The 20,073-nt window shown below is 43.6% G+C and overlaps 1 protein-coding gene across 1 annotated transcript; it reads right to left on the reverse strand.

Moving 5' to 3' along the window:
- Positions 1-7,338: 7,338 nt before the first annotated feature.
- On the reverse strand, positions 7,339-13,888 carry LOC137085375 (fap1 adhesin-like). The gene is made up of 5 exons (XM_067451935.1): positions 13,787-13,888; positions 13,666-13,715; positions 8,389-13,580; positions 8,114-8,320; positions 7,339-7,969 (listed from the first exon to the last, which is right to left on the reverse strand). Exons 1-5 carry the CDS (start codon positions 13,813-13,815, stop codon positions 7,397-7,399), a joined length of 6,051 nt encoding a protein of 2,016 aa, XP_067308036.1. The 5' UTR covers positions 13,816-13,888; the 3' UTR covers positions 7,339-7,396.
- Positions 13,889-20,073: the final 6,185 nt, after the last annotated feature.

The following is a 20,073-nucleotide window of genomic DNA, read 5'->3' on the forward strand; positions in this document are numbered from 1 at the left end:
AAATGTGTATTGGATGTAAACTCCTCTTAGGAATTTCACCATTCAATGTGAATTTATCTGAGAATATTCTTAAATAAGGACATCTATTCAGTGATTGGTTCATGCTTATTACATCATCCAAAATTCCATTTGTGGCACAGCAAAGTGTCGTAAATCCACTCTAAGACTAGCACTTAAGATTTAGTCCTACACTTTACTTAAAGTATGATTAGGATGCTTGATAACTAACTTTTAAGCGCAGCTTTGAGCCAAGAATTTTTTTACTCTTAAGTCAATTCTTAGCAGTGTTCTTGTGAGTAATTCTAAGATGTTTGATAAATACGGGCCCAGGGCCTGTATTTATCAAGCTTCTCAAAGTGCTATTTTAGTCTTAAGTGCTGAGAATTTATGAAATTTACTACTACTTTCAAACTTAAGTATAAAAGCAAGTTATCAAATTTCTTAAAGCTAAGAATCACTCTTACTCTCCCAGTTATTTGAGACAGCTCGAGAGGTCTCTCAAGTGGTTAGGAGTTGCCAGTAGGGGCTTGAGATGGCGCTGAGGAGACAGAGACGTGGGCAAATCTTTCAAGAGAGGGAGAATGTGTTCGAAATGTTTGACGACAAGCAGTTAATCGAACGGTATCGTTTGGACAGAGCAGGCAACATCTTTTTCAGCGCTGGTTAGTGTTGGGTTTTATAATAAATATATAAACACCGCTGTTCGGCTAATTCAGCAAGCAGTAGCGATCGCTTCTTCCTCCTGCCAGTTCGGTTTTCTTTTGGAATCCATGGTGGCTGATTATATTAAAAAAAATCTAGGCTATATATACGCGGGTCAGTTATCAGCACACCAGTGTAATAATTGTAATTAAGACATGGATGAAAACATGTTTATCTTTCATTTCAAATGTGTATATTATAATGTATTCTATTGAAAACTCTTTATTGTCAAAAGTGTGTTGGATGTAAACTCCTCTTAGGAACTTCACCTTTCAATGTTAATTTATCTGAGAATATTCTTTACTAAGGACATCTTTTCAATGATTGGTTCATGCCTATGAAATCATCCAAAATCCAGTTTGTGGCACAGCAAAGTGTCGTAAATCAACTCTAAGACTGACACTTAAGATTTAGACTTGCACTTTACTTAAAGTATGATTGGGACGCTTGATAACTAACTTTTAAGCGCAGCTTTGAGCCAGGAATTTTGTTACTCTTAAGTCAATTCTTAGCAGTGTTCTTGTGAGTAATTCTAAGATGTTTGATAAATACGAGCCCAGAAGTGGAAAATATTGGTAAAAAAAACATGCATTTACACACAAACTGACCAGCAAATGCAACTTTCGGACGCCATCTTTTTCCTCAACTGTCACTGAATGGAAAGCACAGGATTATGGGATACCAAAGGCAACGAAGGATACATGTATGCTGCCTTCAAAAATCGATCAGATGAAGGTCTCTCAGGAGAGAGGCAATGTTAAGGAGATTTAACCAATCAGTGACAAACTTATCGGTGACGTCAAAAGGACGCTAGGTGGCGAGCTAGAAACTTCCCGAACAGTCAAGCAGAGTTAAGAGAAGAACACACATCACATGTTCCTGTACACAAACTTCAAAGTTTACCTTCTGTGTGTGCGTTCATGATAAAATGTAAGTCTATTTACTTAAAGATGTTTGTTAGTATAGTAATCTGCAGTGTTACAGCAATGATTAGTGTAAATGATCGAATTGTTTATCTCCGTCGTATTCACGTCGTACTGACTGCCATAAATATAGCAGATAAAGAGTTATTTAAGTTACTTAAGTTGTTGATTTGTATTATATCATGCTTGTGGTTACCTAGTGCAATGTTAACACCTTTAATGGGTATCAAGTATACAATATTGGTCGTATATTTCCGTAATCCTGTCGATATATATGATGACTAAGCATTTACTCAGATACACGGATAATCCGCGATCCTCGTTATATGTAGTGATGGGCAGACCGAGGCTTCGTGAAGCACTGAAACAGTTGAAGCAAATGTGCAGAAGCTTCGAAACAACACCAGACACCTGTCTCCATGATGCCATCTAGTGGACACTTGCGTGTATTGCTCTGAAATAACCTTGACAGTGATCTACTGTTTGTAAACATAAAAATATATGTGTGCCACGCGCCATCTAGCGGCGAAGATTGGTAGTGCAGTCCAGACCCTGATAATTGTATTGATTGCAGAATGTAGACATGTATATTACTTTTATGTATGTATATTGTAATTATTTATTGTAATATGTCATTCATTTGTTTATTTCAGACCACACTCATGCTAATAGAAAGTAAAGACGAGTATTTTCAATCCTGTGATGTGTTTTGATTGACACCCTGTGGCGAGCACAATCTCCTGATCAGCTGATTAGTACAAACTCCTTTACAGGCGAAGTGAAGCAAACAATAGATTCGGACATTGCTTGATGCCTTCCTGCCTTCAAATGTGTCCTCCGAAGGCAGCATTTTCCAGGTTTAGGACGCAGCCAAGATATCAGACCGATATACCCAGAGCTCTTCACCACACTTCGAAACTCTGTCTGAACCTCGCCAAAGAAAACTTCCTGGAGTCCGCGCAGCTGCGTCTCAGAGACTCCCGTCATGTAGCAACCAGCTAACGCTATCCAGGATCCGGGCAAAACCAACTATCCGTCCCTCTGAACACAACAACTTACTACCATCCTAAGAGGAACCCATGCTCGTAGGAGCATTCAAATGCAAGTACATGACTCTTCATTCTGGCTGAACTGGTAAAAAACGTATATCTAAGCAAGCAAACTAAGGTTGACCTGGTAGTATATTGATTCTCAGGTTGTGGCTAAGAAATCATGTCTAAACAAGACATTCAATGAGACATTAGGACTTCACTCCTTTCCATTAATAAACATCCCTTTCCCATTTTTGAATGTGTGTTTTCGTTAGTTTGTGTGTTTAGAATAGTTCAATAAACTTGTGTTTACCTTTTTCATCTATACAGGTGTCTTGGGCTATGTGTTTATAAATTACTGCCTTAAACTGATCAATTTTCTTACCTAAGCTCACAAACAGTGAACATAACATTTAAAATTTTAAACAAAATAAGTGTTAAATATTAATTTTGAATCATTTAATATGTATTATGGTTCCTTTCACTGTAATTCAATACCCCTTTGAGTTATTTGACCTGAATCAATCCCTTACAATAGTAAATCTGGCAAAGACGACTGATTTCTTGGTAGAGGAAATTAAGTCGCTATCTGCAAGGGTCAAGAGTAACGAGAATAAGGTGTCGCAAATTGAGCAGGTGGCTCGGATGGATCAAGGCAAGTGTGATCAAGCCGAGATCTAAAGTAGGAGTTGAAATTTAAGGTTAAAAAACCTCAAAGAAACAGAAGGAGAAGATATCAGAACCAAAGAGCTCAAAATCCTAAAAATTCTTACTCCAGACGCGGTAGAAAAACGGAGTAATTCTTACTCCGTTTTTGCGTTGACACAATCCATAGAGTTGGACGTCCTGGGACGGGTCATCATCCAGTTCGCACTCCGGACCTACAGAGAGAAAGTCTGGAAAGCTGCGCGGGATCATCCTGCACTCAAGGAATGAGGTGTTTGCCTTGCAGAGGATCTGACATTTGCAGAAAGACAACAGAGAATGTGCCTATGGCCAAGGGTAAAAGCGGCGAGAGAAAAGGGGAAGAGACAAGACAAGTTGCAAGGGTAAAAGACAAGTTGACGAATATCAAGATGAATACTGAAATAGGCTAACAATAACTAAATAGGCATTATTAAGGACTGTGCTGGCTAGGCAGTCGAATTGAAATAATAAATGTTCAAGAGTGGCTTGTGTGTCAAGCCACTCTTGAACAACAGACAGCATCAGAAGCGTGTTGCCTGGGCTAAAGACAAAAAGGACTGCTGAGTGGGCCAAAGGTATGTTCTTTGATGAAAGTAAATTTTGCATTACCTTTGGAAATCAAGTTTTCTGGAGGAAGAGGAGAGGCACACAATCCTAGTTCCTTGAGCTCCAGTGTAAAGTTTCTAGAGTCAGTGATGGTTTGGGGTGTCATGTCAAATGCTGGTGTTGGTCAACTGTGTTTTCTTAGGTCCAAGGTCAATGCAGCCATATACCAGGAAGTTTTAGTGCACTTCATGCTTCCTGCTGCTGACCAACTTTATGGAGATGCAGATTTAATCTGTAATAAGGTAAACCATGCCTTTGAGACTGGTATAATTGGGGTGGTAATTTTGTGTTAGTTAGTGCTGGCTTGCAACCTCCTCCTCCTCCTCCTCCTCCTCCTCCTCCTCCTCCTCCTCCTCCTCGAGAGAGAGAGACTTTTACGCTGGCTCTATCGGTAAAAGTGCAAACTATTCTTCAGTAAAATCTCTTCATTTGATTGATCATCCTGACTCCTGGTCTTCCTTTCTACATATCTGGTCTCTGGGTCTAAACTGTTAGCCCAACAGAAGTTAAAGACGTTGGAAGTTTTTTTGGATCGAGTGTACCATGTCTATGTATAATTTAATGTTTGGAAGTGAACATTTGGAAAAAAAAGTAGACCGTTTGTTTGCTTGCGTTTCAAATACTGGTTGTAGTTAGACAGACTACCAAAGGTGGAACAGAAGAATTAGAAGCAACTGCCATTACAATAACTTCATATGAGAAACAATACAGAATGAACAAAACATACTTTATCATCTGATCGCAGAGAAAGAAACATTAGCACAATGCTTAACCAGTAATAACGGAACTGACACAACAATACACTCAATTTTCTAAAGTTTTTATTGAATTAACTGTTCCATTGGAATATATTGAATAAATGTAAAGAGATGAACACATATGTCTTTATGTCACAAACACAAGTCTGCCAGGCATTCACGTGTGAATCGCTTCTGGGCATTTGTGGATTTCGAAACATTTCTTGCGTCAAACCGTCCAGACAAATCCACAGATAGGTGGACCAAGGTCAATGAAGACTGAAACTAAGACGAAAGCGATTCATCAAAAAACATCATCCGGCCATTCGCCCCTAGCCGTGTGCAACAGACACTGTACTCTTTTTCTCTGTAAACCATATTTTTTTCTTCACTGACGAAAAAAGAAAAAACTATATCATTCTAAGCTTAGAGTTGTGGGGGGAAGAGACAGGGCAAGATAAAACCGAGAAAAAGAGAGATGTGGAGATAAGAAAGACAAATAATCTACTGCCCAGTGATATGGTTTTCAAGCTGTTATCAATTTTTTTTGGCCTTCAAAACATCTTAAAATGCACATATGTAGATCATAGAAATAAAAATGTTCTCAGGGGAGCATGCCCCCCAACCGCCCTAAAATTTGGGATTATAGATTATAAACCTGTCAACATTATTGGGTAATATTAATGCATGTAGGCTACAATATGGCCATGCAATAAGGTATTAATATTAGCTTTATATGTAATTATTAACAGCCAATATCCTATGCGTATGAATGTTAGTAAGCTACTAGTTAATAGCACAATTTGGACCCTTAAGTGTCAACATTTTTTTTTTCATAGGCTACCCTCACTGGGGGCTAAGGCCCCCGTAAAATGAAAATCCTAGAAATGCCCCTGATATCAACAGCCGTCGTCAGCAGGGGCACTAATACGATCACTTATATACTGCTACGTGCAACAACAAACAAAAAAAAAAAAACTGAGGAAGACGAGAGTACATTCACAGTGTCTGTTGCACACGGCTAGGGGTGAATGGAAGGATGATGGGCCATGATGGGATTTGGGAGAAAGTCCAGGGCTGTTTTTTAGCCCCATTCCGTCCCTGGGTTGAACTACTCATAGGACATTTAGGGGTAACGTGGAGGCAGGGTGGGGAGGTGCAATGACAGTAGTACAAGCTGTGCACACTCGGCATGCGTGCAAGGCAGATCTGGCCGCGCTGCTTATAGCAGGAGCAGAGGCAGCGTGACAATGGGCAGAGGGGGCTATTATGCATAATATATATATATATATATATATATATATATATATATATATATATATATATATATATATATATATATATATATATATATATTATATGTAGTGTAATAAATATAAAACTGACTACGCAACCTCCTTATTTAAGGCAGGAGGAGCCTTCCAAAAATAATGGGATTATAAACAACAAATGTAGTTTGTCAATAATCACAATTTTATTGGTACAACACAAGCCATATCAAAAGGTTAAAACCAATTACAATTTGTGTCTGCAATAAGATTCATAGAATCGGGAAATGGCTCTCCTCGAGAATGCAAGAAGGGTCCGGCCTGCTCTTTTACACCGCCTACCACCTGCAGAGGGAAAAAAAAGAAACCCAGAGCATATACCACAAATAAGTAACCTTTAAAATCACCATTTATAGTGCCAACCTTCTAATGCACACCACACAGAAGTGCCACACACCACCCAGATCAATTATTAGTATGATTGGATTAAACACATGTAGTAAATCAAAATCAAATATAACCCAAAAAGAAACTTAAATACACAAGAAACAGTGGCTAGTCTGCCCCTTTAACAGGAAAACAAATACACGCTAATACAAGTCAATGCAAAAAAAATAAAAAATAAATACAGAATAAACAAAAAACAAACAAAACATACTTTAGCGAAAGTCATTGCTGGCTAGTCTCCTCTCACATATTACGCATAATATATGTGCCCCATACATGGAACCTGAAATTTACCTGTGTTGCATTTTATAATTTAAACATTTGACTTTATGAAAATTCTATAATCCAAGATGACCACCATATGACATATGCAAATTAGATCCCTAAATAAACTTTGGTTCACCCAAGATTTCTAATTTACATAAAGTCTTAAGATTAGCCTTTTGAAATTAATGTCAAAAACATTATAGAAAAACCTCAGATTCCTAAAGGGTTAAGTCAGTATAAATCAAATATACAGTGACTATTTAAGTTTGCTTAAGTAAATGAAGTATTTGAGAAGGACAAGTAAACTGAAATGGTAAGGGTAGCATGCCTCCCATAAAGTTAATGCATTGTCAGTAGGTGTTTGTGGCCATTTGAATGCATTTGACCACATCAGCAGTTACACTATGAAAGCAATCTGGAAGTGGTTGAAAGTATTTTAGACCCCATTTACACCGATCAGCATAAGCCACTATTTGGATCAGAGCAACCATTTCTCCAGGTGTAAATGGGGCTTAAGCAAGAACAAAGCAGAGCACGTCAATCAAAGATGAGGTCATGCAAACGCAGCACAAACAATACTTGAAACTTCCATGGGTCAAAGACTTCCCTGTAGACACTTGGTTACAAATCTTTAACCCCAACCTCCCCATACACAACAAAACTACTGAACTGGTTTTAGAAATATTTATTTTTTCAAAAGCAAACTCTTGAGTAGACAAAGTATGCAGCTATGACTTCACTTGTTGCAACAACCTCAATATGCCTGGAGAGAGACGTTTGTTTTGAGTAGTCTGCAGAGGTGTTAAATCTTGGAAGTCAGGCTGGACAGACTGCAGACTCATAGCGTGAAGAGGTACATTGCTGGGCTGTCCCAGAGGTTTGGAACCAAGGCTAGATTGCTCTGGGATAGGAAAGACATGGAAACCAGGGCTCCGGAACACAGATTGGTAACGGGCGTGCGCAGATGGCAGGCTACCTGACTGGACGACAGACTGGTAACGGACTTGGGCTGTTTGTTGCATGTTAGACTGGTCCACAAACTGTGAGGTGGCTTGTGCCAGCTTCAGGCCACTGGGCTGGGACAGAGACTGGTAACGGGCTTGGGCTGATGACAGGCTACCTGAGTGGACCACAGATTGGGAACTGGCTTGGGCAGGTTGTTGAGGTTTGGACTGGTCCACAGACAGTGAGCTGGCTTGTGCCACCTTCAGGCCACTGGGTTTAGATACAGACTGGTAGCGGACATGGGCTTGTTGTTGCATGTTAGACTGGTCCACAAACTGCGAGGTGGCTTGTGCCAGCTTCAGGCCACTGGGCTGGGACAGAGACTGGTAACGGGCTTGGGCTGATGACAGGCTACCTGACTGGACCACAGATTGGGAACTGGCTTGGGCAGGTTGTTGAGGTTTGGACTGGTCCACAGACAGTGAGCTGGCTTGTGCCACCTTCAGGCCACTGGGCTGGGACAGAGACTGGTAACGGGCTTGTGATGACTGCAGACTGCTGGGCTGATATATAGACTGGTAGCGGGCTTGTGCTGACTGCAGACCACTGGGCTGGGACACATACTGGTTACGGGCTTGGGCTGATGACAGGCTACCTGACTGGACCACAGATTGGGAACTGGCTTGGGCAGGTTGTTGAGGTTTGGACTGGTCCACAGACAGGGAGCTGGCTTGTGCCACCTTCAGGCCACTGGGCTGGGACAGAGACTGGTAACGGGCTTGTGCTGACTGCTGGGCTGAGATATGGACTGGTAGCGGGCTTGTGCTGACTGCAGACCACTAGGCTGGGATATGGACTGGTAACGGACTTGTGGCAGCTTCAGGCCACTGGGTTTAGATACAGACTGGTAGCGGGCTTGTGCTGACAGCAAGCCACTGGGCTTGGACACATACTGGTAAGGGGCTTGGGCTGATGACAGGCTACCTGAGTGGGCCACAGATTGAAAACTTGCTAGGGCAGTTTGTTGAGGTTTGGACTGGTACACAGACGGTGAGCTGGCTTGTGCCACCTTCAGGCCACTGGGCTGGGATATGGACTGGTAACGGGCTTGTGCTGACTGCAGACTGCTGGGCAGGGATATGGACTGGTAACGGACTTGTGGCAGCTTCAGGCCACTGGGTTTAGATACAGACTGGTAGCGGGCTTGTGCTGACAGCAAGACACTGGGCTGGTCCACAGACTGGTAATGGGTTTGTGCTGACAGCAAGCCACTGGGCTTGGACACATACTGGTAAGGGGCTTGGTCTGATGACAGGCTACCTGACTGGATCACAGATTGTGAGCTGGCTTGGGCTGGTTGTGTGCTGGACTGGTCCACAGGCTGTGAGCTGGCTTGGGTAGGTTGCTGTGTGCTGGACTGGTCCACAGACTGTGAGCTGCCTTGTACTAGCAGCATGCCACTAGGCTGGGACACAGATAGTGAGCTGTCTTGGGCTGGTTGTTGGGTGATGGACTGGTCCAGAGGCTGTGAGCTGACTTCTAGCAGCGGGCCACTGGGCTGGGACACATACTGGTAAGGGGCTTGGGCTGATGACAGGCTACCTGACTGGACCTCAGATTGTGAGCTGTCTTGGGCTGGTTGTTGGGTGCTTGACTGATCCACAGACTGGGAGCTGGCTTGGTCTGGTTGTTGGGTGTTGGACTGGTCCACAGACTGGGAGCTGTCTTGTGCTAGCAGCAGGCCACTGGGCTGGTCCACAGACTGGTATTGGGCTTGGGCTGATGACAGGCTACCTGACTGGACCACAGATTGTGAGCTGTCTTGGGCTGGTTGTGTGCTGGAATGGTCCACAGGCTGGGAGCTGGCTTGGGCTGGTTGTTGGGTGCTGGATTGGTCCACAGACTGTGAGCTGGCTTGGGCTGGTTGTTGGGTGCTGGACTGATCCACAGACTGTGAGCTGCCTTGTACTAGCAGTAGGCCACTGGGCTTAGATACAGACTGGTAGCGGTCTTTTGCTGACAGCAAGCCACTGGGCCGAGACACATACTGGTAACGAGCTTGTGCCAGCTTCAGGCTACTGGGCTGGTCCACAGACTGGTAACGGGTATGTGCTGACAGCAGGCCACTCGGCTGGGATATGGACTGGTAACGGGCTTCTGCAAGCTTCAGGCCACTGGGCTGGTCCACAGACTGGTAACGGGTTTGTGCTGACAGCAGGCCACTGGGCTGGGATATGGACTGGTAACGGGCTTGTGCTGACTGCAGACTGCTGGGCTGAGATATGGACTGGTAACGGGCTTCTGCAAGCTTCAGGCCACTGGGCTGGTCCACAGACTGGTAACGGGTTTGCGCTGACAGCAGGCCACTGGGCTGGGAAATGGACTGGTAACGGGCTTGTGCAAACTTCAGGCCACTGGGCTTAAACACAGACTGGTAGCGGGCTTGTGCTGGCTGCAAGACACTGGGCTGGTCCACAGACTGGTAATGGGTTTGTGCTGACAGCATGCCACTGGGCTGGGATATGGACTGGTAACGGGCTTGTGCAAGCTTCAGGCCACTGGGCTGGTCCACAGACTGGTAACGGGTTTGTGCTGACTGCAGACCACTGGGTTGGGACACATACTGGTTACGGGCTTGGGCTGATGACAGGCTACCTGACTGGACCACAGATTGGGTACTGACTTGGGCAGGTTGTTGAGGTTTGGACTGGTCCACAGACAGGGAGCTGGCTTGTGCCACCTTCAGGCCACTGGGCTGGGACAGAGACTGGTAACGGGCTTGTGCTGACTGCAGACTGCTGGGCTGAGATATGGACTGGTAGCGGGCTTGTGCTGACTGCAGACCACTAGGCTGGGATATGGACTGGTAACGGACTTGTGGCAGCTTCAGGCCACTGGGTTTAGATACAGACTGGTAGCGGGCTTGTGCTGACAGCAAGCCACTGGGCTTGGACACATACTGGTAAGGGGCTTGGGCTGATGACAGGCTACCTGAGTGGGCCACAGATTGAAAACTTGCTAGGGCAGTTTGTTGAGGTTTGGACTGGTACACAGACGGTGAGCTGGCTTGTGCCACCTTCAGGCCACTGGGCTGGGATATGGACTGGTAACGGGCTTGTGCTGACTGCAGACTGCTGGGCAGAGATATGGACTGGTAACGGACTTGTGGCAGCTTCAGGCCACTGGGTTTAGATACAGACTGGTAGCGGGCTTGTGCTGACAGCAAGACACTGGGCTGGTCCACAGACTGGTAATGGGTTTGTGCTGACAGCAAGCCACTGGGCTTGGACACATACTGGTAAGGGGCTTGGTCTGATGACAGGCTACCTGACTGGATCACAGATTGTGAGCTGGCTTGGGCTGGTTGTGTGCTGGACTGGTCCACAGGCTGTGAGCTGGCTTGGGTAGGTTGCTGTGTGCTGGACTGGTCCACAGACTGTGAGCTGCCTTGTACTAGCAGCATGCCACTAGGCTGGGACACAGATAGTGAGCTGTCTTGGGCCGGTTGTTGGGTGATGGACTGGTCCAGAGGGTGTGAGCTGACTTCTACTAGCAGCAGGCCACTGGGCTGGGACACAGATTGTGAGCTGTCTTGGGCTGGTTGTTGGGTGATGGACTGGTCCAGAGGCTGTGAACTGACTTCTAGCAGCGGGCCACTGGGCTGGGACACATACTGGTAAGGGGCTTGGGCTGATGACAGGCTACCTGACTGGACCTCAGATTGTGAGCTGTCTTGGGCTGGTTGTTGGGTGCTTGACTGATCCACAGACTGGGAGCTGGCTTGGTCTGGTTGTTGGGTGTTGGACTGGTCCACAGACTGGGAGCTGTCTTGTGCTAGCAGCAGGCCACTGGGCTGGTCCACAGACTGGTATTGGGCTTGGGCTGATGACAGGCTACCTGACTGGACCACAGATTGTGAGCTGTCTTGGGCTGGTTGTGTGCTGGAATGGTCCACAGGCTGGGAGCTGGCTTGGGCTGGTTGTTGGGTGCTGGATTGGTCCACAGACTGTGAGCTGCCTTGTACTAGCAGTAGGCCACTGGGCTTAGATACAGACTGGTAGCGGGCTTTTGCTGACAGCAAGCCACTGGGCCGAGACACATACTGGTAACGAGCTTGTGCCAGCTTCAGGCTACTGGGCTGGTCCACAGACTGGTAACGGGTATGTGCTGACAGCAGGCCACTCGGCTGGGATATGGACTGGTAACGGGCTTCTGCAAGCTTCAGGCCACTGGGCTGGTCCACAGACTGGTAACGGGTTTGTGCTGACAGCAGGCCACTGGGCTGGGATATGGACTGGTAACGGGCTTGTGCTGACTGCAGACTGCTGGGCTGAGATATGGACTGGTAACGGGCTTCTGCAAGCTTCAGGCCACTGGGCTGGTCCACAGACTGGTAACGGGTTTGTGCTGACAGCAGGCCACTGGGCTGGGATATGGACTGGTAACGGGCTTGTGCAAACTTCAGGCCACTGGGCTTAAACACAGACTGGTAGCGGGCTTGTGCTGGCTGCAAGACACTGGGCTGGTCCACAGACTGGTAATGGGTTTGTGCTGACAGCATGCCACTGGGCTGGGATATGGACTGGTAACGGGCTTGTGCAAGCGTCAGGCCACTGGGCTTAAATACAGACTGGTAGCGGGCTTGTGCTGGCAGCAAGCCACTGGGCTGGGACACATACTGGTAACGGACTTGGGCTGACGACAGGCTACCTGACTGGACCACAGATTGTGAGCTGGCTTGGGCTGGTTGGTGGGTGTTGGACTGGTCCACAGGCTGTGAGCTGCCTTGTACTAGCAGCAGGCCAATGGGCTGGGACACAGATTGTGAGCTGTCTTGGGCTGGTTGTTGGGTGCTAGACAGATCCATAGACTGGGAGCTGGCTTGGACTGGTTGTTGGGTGCTGGACTGGTCCACAGGCTGTGAGCTGCCTTGTACTAGCAGCAGGCCACTGGGCTGGGACACAGATTGTGAGCTGTCTTGGGCTGGTTGTTGGGTGCTAGACTGATCCACAGACTGGGAGCTGACTTGGGCTGGTTGTTGGGTGATGGACTGGTCTAGAGACTGTGAGCTGACTTGTGCTAGAGGTAGGCCACTGGACTGTTCCATGGAGTTTGAAATAACTTGCTCAGAGTTCTGGCTGCTTGCTTGACGTGATAGTTGGATGCTGGGCTGAGCCACAAGTTGGTTTAGTGCCTGTGCTTGTTGCACATCATTGGGCGGAACCATGGAACCATAGCCTGACTGCACTAGTTGCTGGCCACTGAGCAATGGCACAAGTCCAGACCCATAACTGACTTGTCCTAATTGATAGTTGGGTTGTGAGGTCTCATTTATTTGCTGCAAAGCCTTGACATAGGTAGCACTTGGAAAATGGACTGGCCTGGTGTCAGAAAGCAAGTTGGCACCAAATTGAAGTCTACTTCTCTGAGGCTTTATAATGGGATGCGTTGCAGCCTGGTAGCGGACTTGCACTAATGGACCACTGGACTGGGAACCGTTCTGCAATAGTTGCTGGCTGCTAGATGCCACAGACTCATTACTGTGTACTACAGGCTGTTCTGCAGTTTGATAGTGGAGCTTTGCTGGCTCGGGTAGAGACTCACTGCTCATACTTGGGCCCACTGCAGTGGCCACAGAACCAGAAACAAGACTACCACTACCAGCCAAAGATAGAGATCCTTGAAGTTGGCTTCTAGCATCAGAGTCAGAACCAGGCTTATATAAATCAGTCACTGGTCCAAAACCAGAAGAGCCATTTTGAGGACTATAGCTTACACTGGTATAACCACCCTTAACTTCTTCAGCACTAGAAGTTAATTCCATGGAACTTTGAGGACTAATGGGACTTGGTACTTTAATGCCATACCAGGAACTGTAGGAACTTCGTGGTTTCACATCAGCCTGCATGGGAAAACCAGTACCAGCCCCATAGTATATGGGATAGCCACTCCTGACAAAGCCACTAACTAGAAAAGAGGGGGAAAAAAGGAGACAATTCAGACAGACATGGTATCAAACCTAAATTATATAACTTGCCTGGATAAATCTTACCACTTCCAATATGGCTACAGACACAAAGACTGAGAAGTGCCAGAGAAAAACTGTAAGAGAAAACACCACTTGTTAATGCCACTTGTTGACAAATGCCAGATACTACAATTTATCATCATACCTTAATAGTCGGCTAGTGGTACCCTCCATGGCCAATCAGTAATACAACAACTTCCACCACCTCAATAAAACCACTACAAAAACATACTTGCAACCCAACACAGAATAGTGCTGCGGAACAGGACTTTTTATAGTGCCAGCAACTGCCATTTGCCAATCGGTTGTCATGGGAACATGTAGTATTTAATTATTTGGCTCAGGTGTCACAACTCTGATCATGACAACTAGAGCTTGCATTCATGATGATTGCTTTTTTTATACTATGATTACTGAACAGGGCCCGTATTTATCAAGATTCTCAAAGTGCTATTTTAGTCTTAAGGGCTGAGAATTCATGAAATTTACTCCTACTTTCAAACTTAAGAATAAAAGAAAGTTATCAAATTTCTTAAAGCTAAGAATCACTCTTACTCTCCCAGTTCTTTAAGACAGCTCGAGAGGTCTCTCAAGTGGTAAGGAGTTGCCAGTAGGGGCTTGAGATGGCGCTGAGGAGACAGAGACGAGCGCAAATCTTTCAATAGAGGGAGAATGTGTTCGAAATGTTTGACGACAAATAGTTAATCAAACGGTATCGTGTGGAAAGAGCAGACATCATCTTTTTCAGCGCTGGTTCGAGTAATTCAGCAAGCAGTAGCGATCGCTTCTTCCTCCTGCCATTTCGGTTTTCCTTTGGAATCCATGGTGGCTGATTATATATATAAAAAAATCTAGGCTATATATAGGCAGGTCATTTAACAGCACACCAGTTTAAAAAATGTAATTAAATCGATGAAAACATGTTTATCTTTCATTTAAAATGTGTATATTTTAATGTATTCTCTTGAAAACTCTTTATTGTTAAATGTGTATTGGATGTAAACTCCTCTTAGGAATTTCACCATTCAATGTGAATTTATCTGAGAATATTCTTAAATAAGGACATCTATTCAGTGATTGGTTCATGCTTATGACATCATCCAAAATTCCATTTGTGGCACAGCAAAGTGTCGTAAATCCACTCTAAGACTAGCACTTAAGATTTAGTCCTACACTTTACTTAAAGTATGATTAGGATGCTTGATAACTAACTTTTAAGCGCAGCTTTGAGCCAAGAATTTTTTTACTCTTAAGTCAATTCTTAGCAGTGTTCTTGTGAGTAATTCTAAGATGTTTGATAAATACGGGCCCAGGGCCTGTATTTATCAAGCTTCTCAAAGTGCTATTTTAGTCTTAAGTGCTGAGAATTTATGAAATTTACTACTACTTTCAAACTTAAGTATAAAAGCAAGTTATCAAATTTCTTAAAGCTAAGAATCACTCTTACTCTCCCAGTTATTTGAGACAGCTCGAGAGGTCTCTCAAGTGGTTAGGAGTTGCCAGTAGGGGCTTGAGATGGCGCTGAGGAGACAGAGACGTGGGCAAATCTTTCAAGAGAGGGAGAATGTGTTCGAAATGTTTGACGACAAGCAGTTAATCGAACGGTATCGTTTGGACAGAGCAGGCATCATCTTTTTCAGCGCTGGTTAGTGTTGGGTTTTATAATAAATATATAAACACCGCTGTTCGGCTAATTCAGCAAGCAGTAGCGATCGCTTCTTCCTCCTGCCAGTTCGGTTTTCTTTTGGAATCCATGGTGGCTGATTATATTAAAAAAAATCTAGGCTATATATACGCGGGTCAGTTATCAGCACACCAGTGTAATAATTGTAATTAAGACATGGATGAAAACATGTTTATCTTTCATTTCAAATGTGTATATTATAATGTATTCTATTGAAAACTCTTTATTGTCAAAAGTGTGTTGGATGTAAACTCCTCTTAGGAACTTCACCATTCAATGTTAATTTATCTGAGAATATTCTTTACTAAGGACATCTTTTCAATGATTGGTTCATGCCTATGAAATCATCCAAAATCCAGTTTGTGGCACAGCAAAGTGTCGTAAATCAACTCTAAGACTGACACTTAAGATTTAGACTTGCACTTTACTTAAAGTATGATTGGGACGCTTGATAACTAACTTTTAAGCGCAGCTTTGAGCCAGGAATTTTGTTACTCTTAAGTCAATTCTTAGCAGTGTTCTTGTGAGTAATTCTAAGATGTTTGATAAATACGAGCCCAGAAGTGGAAAATATTGGTAAAAAAAACATGCATTTACACACAAACTCACCAGCAAATGCAACTTTCGGACGCCATCTTTTTCCTCAACTGTCACTGAATAGAAAGCACAGGATTATGGGATACCAAAGGCAACGAAGGATACATGTATGCTGCCTTCAAAAATCGATCAGATGAAGGTCTCTCAGGAGAGAGGCAATGTTAAGGAGATTTAACCAATCAGTGACAAACTTATCGGTGACGTCAAAAGGACGCTAGGTGGCGAGCTAGAAACTTCCCGAACAGTCAAGCAGAGTTAAGAGAAGAACACACATCACATGTTCCTGTACACAAACTTCAAAGTTTACCTTCTGTGTGTGCGTTCATGATAAAATGTAAGTCTATTTACTTAAAGATGTTTGTTAGTATAGTAATCTGCAGTGTTACAGCAATGATTAGTGTAAATGATCGAATTGTTTATCTCCGTCGTATTCACGTCGTACTGACTGCCATAAATATAGCAGATACAGAGTTATTTAAGTTACTTAAGTTGTTGATTTGTATTATATCATGCTTGTGGTTACCTAGTGCAATGTTAACACCTTTAATGGGTATCAAGTATACAATATTGGTCGTATATTTCCGTAATCCTGTCGATATATATGATGACTAAGCATTTACTCAGATACACGGATAATCCGCGATCCTCGTTATATGTAGTGATGGGCAGACCGAGGCTTCGTGAAGCACTGAAACAGTTGAAGCAAATGTGCAGAAGCTTCGAAACAACACCAGACACCTGTCTCCATGACGCCATCTAGTGGACACTTGCGTGTATTGCTCTGAAATAACCTTGACAGTGATCTACTGTTTGTAAACATAAAAATATATGTGTGCCACGCGCCATCTAGCGGCGAAGATTGGTAGTGCAGTCCAGACCCTGATAATTGTATTGATTGCAGAATGTAGACATGTATATTACTTTTATGTATGTATATTGTAATTATTTATTGTAATATGTCATTCATTTGTTTATTTCAGACCACACTCATGCTAATAGAAAGTAAAGACGAGTATTTTCAATCCTGTGATGTGTTTTGATTGACACCCTGTGGCGAGCACAATCTCCTGATCAGCTGATTAGTACAAACTCCTTTACAGGCGAAGTGAAGCAAACAATAGATTCGGACATTGCTTGATGCCTTCCTGCCTTCAAATGTGTCCTCCGAAGGCAGCATTTTCCAGGTTTAAGACGCAGCCAAGATATCAGACCGATATACCCAGAGCTCTTCACCACACTTCGAAACTCTGTCTGAACCTCGCCAAAGAAAACTTCCTGGAGTCCGCGCAGCTGCGTCTCAGAGACTCCCGTCATGTAGCAACCAGCTAACGCTATCCAGGATCCGGGCAAAACCAACTATCCGTCCCTCTGAACACAACAACTTACTACCATCCTAAGAGGAACCCATGCTCGTAGGAGCATTCAAATGCAAGTACATGACTCTTCATTCTGGCTGAACTGGTAAAAAACGTATATCTAAGCAAGCAAACTAAGGTTGACCTGGTAGTATATTGATTCTCAGGTTGTGGCTAAGAAATCATGTCTAAACAAGACATTCAATGAGACATTAGGACTTCACTCCTTTCCATTAATAAACATCCCTTTCCCATTTTTGAATGTGTGTTTTCGTTAGTTTGTGTGTTTAGAATAGTTCAATAAACTTGTGTTTACCTTTTTCATCTATACAGGTGTCTTGGGCTATGTGTTTATAAATTACTGCCTTAAACTGATCAATTTTCTTACCTAAGCTCACAAACAGTGAACATAACATTTAAAATTTTAAACAAAATAAGTGTTAAATATTAATTTTGAATCATTTAATATGTATTATGGTTCCTTTCACTGTAATTCAATACCCCTTTGAGTTATTTGACCTGAATCAATCCCTTACAATAGTAAATCTGGCAAAGACGACTGATTTCTTGGTAGAGGAAATTAAGTCGCTATCTGCAAGGGTCAAGAGTAACGAGAATAAGGTGTCGCAAATTGAGCAGGTGGCTCGGATGGATCAAGGCAAGTGTGATCAAGCCGAGATCTAAAGTAGGAGTTGAAATTTAAGGTTAAAAAACCTCAAAGAAACAGAAGGAGAAGATATCAGAACCAAAGAGCTCAAAATCCTAAAAATTCTTACTCCAGACGCGGTAGAAAAACGGAGTAATTCTTACTCCGTTTTTGCGTTGACACAATCCATAGAGTTGGACGTCCTGGGACGGGTCATCATCCAGTTCGCACTCCGGACCTACAGAGAGAAAGTCTGGAATGCTGCGCGGGATCATCCTGCACTCAAGGAATGAGGTGTTTGCCTTGCAGAGGATCTGACATTTGCAGAAAGACAACAGAGAATGTGCCTATGGCCAAGGGTAAAAGCGGCGAGAGAAAAGGGGAAGAGACAAGACAAGTTGCAAGGGTAAAAGACAAGTTGACGAATATCAAGATGAATACTGAAATAGGCTAACAATAACTAAATAGGCATTATTAAGGACTGTGCTGGCTAGGCAGTCGAATTGAAACAATAAATGTTCAAGAGTGGCTTGTGTGTCAAGCCACTCTTGAACAACAGACAGCATCAGAAGCGTGTTGCCTGGGCTAAAGACAAAAAGGACTGCTAAGTGGGCCAAAGGTATGTTCTTTGATGAAAGTAAATTTTGCATTACCTTTGGAAATCAAGTTTTCTGGAGGAAGAGGAGAGGCACACAATCCTAGTTCCTTGAGCTCCAGTGTAAAGTTTCTAGAGTCAGTGATGGTTTGGGGTGTCATGTCAAATGCTGGTGTTGGTCAACTGTGTTTTCTTAGGTCCAAGGTCAATGCAGCCATATACCAGGAAGTTTTAGTGCACTTCATGCTTCCTGCTGCTGACCAACTTTATGGAGATGCAGATTTAATCTGTAATAAGGTAAACCATGCCTTTGAGACTGGTATAATTGGGGTGGTAATTTTGTGTTAGTTAGTGCTGGCTTGCAACCTCCTCCTCCTCCTCCTCCTCCTCCTCCTCCTCCTCCTCCTCCTCCTCCTCCTCCTCCTCCTCCTCGAGAGAGAGAGAGACTTTTACGCTGGCTCTATCGGTAAAAGTGCAAACTATTCTTCAGTAAAATCTCTTCATTTGATTGATCATCCTGACTCCTGGTCTTCCTTTCTACATATCTGGTCTCTGGGTCTAAACTGTTAGCCCAACAGAAGTTAAAGACGTTGGAAGTTTTTTTGGATCGAGTGTACCATGTCTATGTATAATTTAATGTTTGGAAGTGAACATTTGGAAAAAAAAGTAGACCGTTTGTTTGCTTGCGTTTCAAATACTGGTTGTAGTTAGACAGACTACCAAAGGTGGAACAGAAGAATTAGAAGCAACTGCCATTACAATAACTTCATATGAGAAACAATACAGAATGAACAAAACATACTTTATCATCTGATCGCAGAGAAAGAAACATTAGCACAATGCTTAACCAGTAATAACGGAACTGACACAACAATACACTCAATTTTCTAAAGTTTTTATTGAATTAACTGTTCCATTGGAATATATTGAATAAATGTAAAGAGATGAACACATATGTCTTTATGTCACAAACACAAGTCTGCCAGGCATTCACGTGTGAATCGCTTCTGGGCATTTGTGGATTTCGAAACATTTCTTGCGTCAAACCGTCCAGACAAATCCACAGATAGGTGGACCAAGGTCAATGAAGACTGAAACTAAGACGAAAGCGATTCATCAAAAAACATCATCCGGCCATTCGCCCCTAGCCGTGTGCAACAGACACTGTACTCTTTTTCTCTGTAAACCATATTTTTTTCTTCACTGACGAAAAAAGAAAAAACTATATCATTCTAAGCTTAGAGTTGTGGGGGGAAGAGACAGGGCAAGATAAAACCGAGAAAAAGAGAGATGTGGAGATAAGAAAGACAAATAATCTACTGCCCAGTGATATGGTTTTCAAGCTGTTATCAATTTTTTTTGGCCTTCAAAACATCTTAAAATGCACATATGTAGATCATAGAAATAAAAATGTTCTCAGGGGAGCATGCCCCCCAACCGCCCTAAAATTTGGGATTATAGATTATAAACCTGTCAACATTATTGGGTAATATTAATGCATGTAGGCTACAATATGGCCATGCAATAAGGTATTAATATTAGCTTTATATGTAAT

This window comes from Pseudorasbora parva, chromosome 8, assembly GCF_024679245.1.
Source record: "Pseudorasbora parva isolate DD20220531a chromosome 8, ASM2467924v1, whole genome shotgun sequence".
Classification (NCBI taxonomy): domain Eukaryota; kingdom Metazoa; phylum Chordata; class Actinopteri; order Cypriniformes; family Gobionidae; genus Pseudorasbora; species Pseudorasbora parva.

Bases quoted from the DNA above. Each gene is read 5' to 3' on its own strand.
- LOC137085375 (XM_067451935.1), bottom strand. From the start codon at position 13,815: ATGGAGGGTACCACTAGCCGACTATTAAG. The intron at 13,581-13,665 runs GTAAGATTTATC...CCTCTTTTCTAG, and splicing joins CTGTAGCCATATTGGAAGTG to TTAGTGGCTTTGTCAGGAGT. The intron at 8,321-8,388 runs GTTACCAGTCTC...TCTGTGGACCAG, and splicing joins CCAGCAGTCAGCACAAGCCC to TCCAAACCTCAACAACCTGC.